The sequence below is a fragment of the Myotis lucifugus genome, unplaced genomic scaffold (genome assembly GCF_000147115.1).
Source record: "Myotis lucifugus unplaced genomic scaffold, Myoluc2.0 scaffold_185, whole genome shotgun sequence".
NCBI lineage: Eukaryota > Metazoa > Chordata > Mammalia > Chiroptera > Vespertilionidae > Myotis > Myotis lucifugus.
The window spans coordinates 1,029,549-1,033,922 of NW_005871233.1; the positions used below are offsets into that span (position 1 = coordinate 1,029,549).

At 48.9% G+C, this 4,374-nt stretch overlaps 1 protein-coding gene across 1 annotated transcript in view; it reads left to right on the forward strand.

Moving 5' to 3' along the window:
* Positions 1-4,167, forward strand: part of KCNK6 (potassium two pore domain channel subfamily K member 6) — a 7,418-nt gene extending 3,251 nt beyond the window's left edge. The window contains exons 2-3 of the mRNA XM_006096661.3: positions 3,126-3,521; positions 3,679-4,167. Of these exons, the coding sequence (XP_006096723.1) occupies positions 3,126-3,521; positions 3,679-3,902 (620 nt within the window). The 3' untranslated portion in view covers positions 3,903-4,167. The remainder of the gene's footprint in view (positions 1-3,125; positions 3,522-3,678) is intronic.
* Positions 4,168-4,374: the final 207 nt, after the last annotated feature.

Consider the following 4,374-nt stretch of genomic DNA (forward strand, 5'->3'; position numbering starts at 1 on the left):
TAAGTTTGAAGGGTTGGGGATAATAACAGGTTTTCTGTGCCTCAGTTTCCATTGTTATTGGTGGGAAAGCCTGGAGCTCTGAATGTGTCTGAGAAATGAAAAGCCAAGTCTTTCAGAGAGACTTCTTCCACGGCACCTCTGGTCTTGTCAGGCCCGAGCCCTCTGAGAAAGGCCTGGGGCCTGGAATTGATCCAGGCAGACTTGCTCCAGTTGAGGCCAGAGATGGCAGGGTCAGCACCCCGGCAGTGAGCATGACTGCCATGGTAACTCTTTTTATGTCTTGCTAGATGCTATGCAATCCACCCTGGTAGGTTATTACTATTGCATTTGAAGAAGACATTTTTTTATGAGCCCATTTTGCAGGACTCTGAGGAAAGTCATTGGGCCAAGGTCATGTAGGGAATAAATGGCAAAAAACTGATTTGAACTTTGCTCTTTGAGGTAGCAAGTTGAGACTCAGATAATTTGCATACCTGCCATTTCAGCTGACTGCTGGAGTTTCTCCATTAAAACCTTTGTATTAATGAGGGTTGGAGCCATAAATGAAAAACCTCAAATAATAGCTGCGTAAATAAGATGGAAATCTATTTCTGGAATGATGCTGCATGGTCAGAGCGCCTCCATAACTCTCGGTGCAGGGTTTCCATCCCGAGGTCACGTCATGGTCCAAGGTGGCTGCTCAGCTCCTGCCTTTCTGTTTGTATTTCAGCCAGCGGGAAGAAAGAAGGAAGAAGGGGATAGGCATCTCCCTTTCTTTTATGGCTGTGTGTGTGTGTGTGTGTGTGTGTGTGTGTGTTTTCTTTGTTGTTGTTAATCCTCACCCTAGGGAGAGGGAGGGAAAGAGCCAGAGAGAGAGAAACATTGACCGATTGCCTCCTGCACATGCGCCCTTGGCCAGAATCAAGCCTGAAACCCTTCAGTCCACAGCCGACACTTTAACCACTGAGCAACCGGCTAGGGTGGCACCTCCCTCTCTTTAAGGACACTTCTTGGAACTTGTTTGCTTCTTTCATGTATGCCTCATTGGTCAGAAATTATTCTAATTACACCTAGCTGCATCTTATTTGCGCAATTATTATTTGAGGTTTTTCATTATGGCTCCAGCCCTCATTAATACAAAGATTTTAATGGAGAAACCCCATTAAAGAGGGAATGTCTTTATTCCAGGTGGCCATGTGTACAGCGAAAGCCAGAGAGTCTTTTTTCCCCCCAATTTTTTATTATGGTAAAATACACATAAAATTTACCATTTTTAATTGTACACTTCAGGGATATTAGGTACATTTACATTGTTTGCAATCGTTACCACCATTCATCTCTAGAACAATTTTCATCTTGCAAAACTGAAACTCTACCCTTAAACACCAACTCCCCATGTGCCCTCTCCCCAGCTCCTGCCTGGCACCACCGTCTACTTGTGTCTCTGATTTTGACTCCTTTAAATACTTCATATAAGTGGAATCATACAGTATTTGTCTTTCTTCGACTAGCTTTTCTCATTTAGCATAATGTCCTCAAGGTTCATCCATGTTGTAGCATGTGTCCGAGTTTCCTTCCTTCATAAGGCTGAATAATACTCCATTGTATATATTTACATTTTGTTTACCCATTCATCCATCGATGGACACTTGGCTGTGAAGAATGCTGCTATGAGCATGGGTGTACAGGAATCTCTTCCAGCCCTTACTCTCAATTTTTTGAGTATATAAAAAATCAGATCCCTTTGTATGGGAGATGTGTTCATCTGCACAATTCCACATGTTATTTTTGATCAGAGGGCTGGATCTGCAGTCTTTTGGGCTAAAAACATTTGACCTCAACATTAACCAGGCCCCTTATCACCCCCATCATATCTCTGACCTTTTGGGTTGATTTATTTGGGAAATAAAGATATTTTAAATTATACATTAAAACAGTGAGCCAGTCTCACTTACACCTGAATCCCCCTGTATCATGTTACAGTTTGCAGAACTCACACCCATGGTCCTGTGGTCCTGTGTTTTCACGGCCCTCCAGGAGGTCACTGGGGCTTGTCACACCCATTTTAGAGTGGAGGGAGCCAGACTTGAGCCTGCACCCTTCATTTATTATTTCGACTATTGACTGAGTGCCCACTCTGTGCCTGATACCAGGACTATAGCATTGAACAAAGCAAACAGAAGCCCCTGCCCTCCTGAGATGGCACCCGAATGGGGGAGACAGAGAGTAGCCAAATAAGTAAATCATATAGTTTGTTAGTGTTAAGTGCTATGAAAACAAACCAAAAAAGTTGGGTGAGAAGGTGTAAAAATTTAAAATAAGGTGGTTAGACCTAGTCGGTTTGACTCAGTGGATAGAGCATCAGCCCACAGATTGAAGGGTTCCATTCCTATCAAGGGCAGGTTGCCGGCTCCACCAGCCCCAGTAGAGGCACATTCAGGAGGCAACCAATGGATGTGTCTCTTTCACATAGATGGCGCTCTCTCTGTGTATCTCTCCCCCTCCCTTCCACTCTCTCTAAATAAATCAATGGAAAAATATCCTCAGGTGAGGATTACAACAACAAAATAAAGGTGGTCAGGGAAGGCCTCATGAGAAGGTGATGTTTGAACAAAGACCTGGAGAAGAAGGGAGCCCTGTGGAAACCTGAAGGAAGGTGTTCCACAGGGAAAGAACAGATAGTGCAAAGGCCCTGAGGTGGGAGTGTATTTCCCTGCTGGATTGTGTGGGTCCTGAGGGTCATGATGAGGACTTTGTCCTTCCTCCTGAGTGGGATGGAGCCACCAGGGGGCTCTGAGCAGGGGAGGGACATGACTTAACACTGGTGTTCACAGTGCCCCTCTGGCTGCGTGGGGGGTACAGACTGTGAAGGCAAGGGTGGAGGTGGAGGAGGGAGGCCAGGGAGGAGACTACGGGGTAGACATGAAGGTGGGGTGGTGTGAAGTGGATGGACTTGGGATCTACTTGAAATTTGAGACAATGGGATTCACTGACAGAAAGTGGTTGTGAGTGAAGGAAGTCAAGGGTGACCAGAAATGAAAGAATGGGGGCCAAGTTCAAGGGTAACATTAGGTCTTGGCTTAGGATGGCCACAGACCCCAAGTAGGTGCCAAGTGGGCAGAAGGATTTCCCTGTTACTTCCACAGGCTATGGGTACACAACACCGCTGACTGATGCGGGCAAGGCCTTTTCCATTGTCTTTGCGCTCCTGGGCGTGCCGGCCACCATGTTGCTGCTGACTGCCTCCGCCCAGCGCCTGTCACTGCTGCTGAGCCATGCACCCTTGTCCTGGCTGAGCATACGCTGGGGCTGGGACTCCCGGCGGTTGGCCCGCTGGCACCTGGTGGTTCTGCTGGGGATCATGGTGACCACCTGCTTCCTGGTGCCCGCCGCAATCTTTGCTCACCTTGAGGAGTCCTGGAGCTTCTTGGATGCCTTCTACTTCTGCTTCATCTCTTTGTCCACCATTGGCCTGGGTGACTATGTGCCCGGTGAAGCCCCCGGCCAGCCCTACCGGGCCCTCTACAAGGTGCTGGTCACAGGTGAGTAGGGTGGCTGGCTCAGGACCCAGGGCACAGCCTTGTCGTGGAGGGTACAAGGGGAACCTGGCCTGTCTTAGGGGGAAGTTGAGGGTCACAGCCCCACCCTGGGCCTGCCAAGGTTCTGAGTTCACCCATGGCCCCTCTGCCATCTTTGCAGCCTACCTCTTCCTGGGTCTGATCGCCATGGTTTTGGTGCTGCAGACTGTCCGGCATGTGTCTGACCTTCATGGCCTCACAGAGCTCATCCTGCTGCCCAGTCCACGCCCTGCCGGCTTCCATGAGGATGAGGATGATCGGGTGGACATTCTGGGTCCCCAGTCAGAACCACACCAGCAACTCACCACCAGCTCCCACACCAACTATGCCTCCATCCCCAGGTAGCTGGGGCAGGCACCTTGAGACTGGACGGACCTAGCCTGCGGCTGAGGGACCATGTGACTGGAACTGACATACTAGACCCTCGTGGGCACATGCCAGTGCTCATGAGAGCACTGTCACCAGCTGTCCATCCTTTGTCGTACTGTCCTGGGCTCCCCAAGCACCTGCATTGCTTTGTTCTCCTGGCTCCTTCCCTCATCTCCCCCACATTCAGTGCTTCTTTGGCTTTCTCACCGTCTCTGTCTTTCCCTCTCAACATCTCTTTTTTTTAAAATATATTTTATTGATTTTTTTACAGAGAAGAAGGGAGAGAGATAGAGAGTTAGAAACATCGATGAGAGAGAAACATCAATCAGCTGCCTCCTGCACACCCCCCACTGGGGATGTGCCTGCAACCAAGGTACATGCCCTTGACCGGAATTGAACCTGGGCCGACGCTCTATCCACTGAGCCAAACCGGTTCCGGTCAACGTCT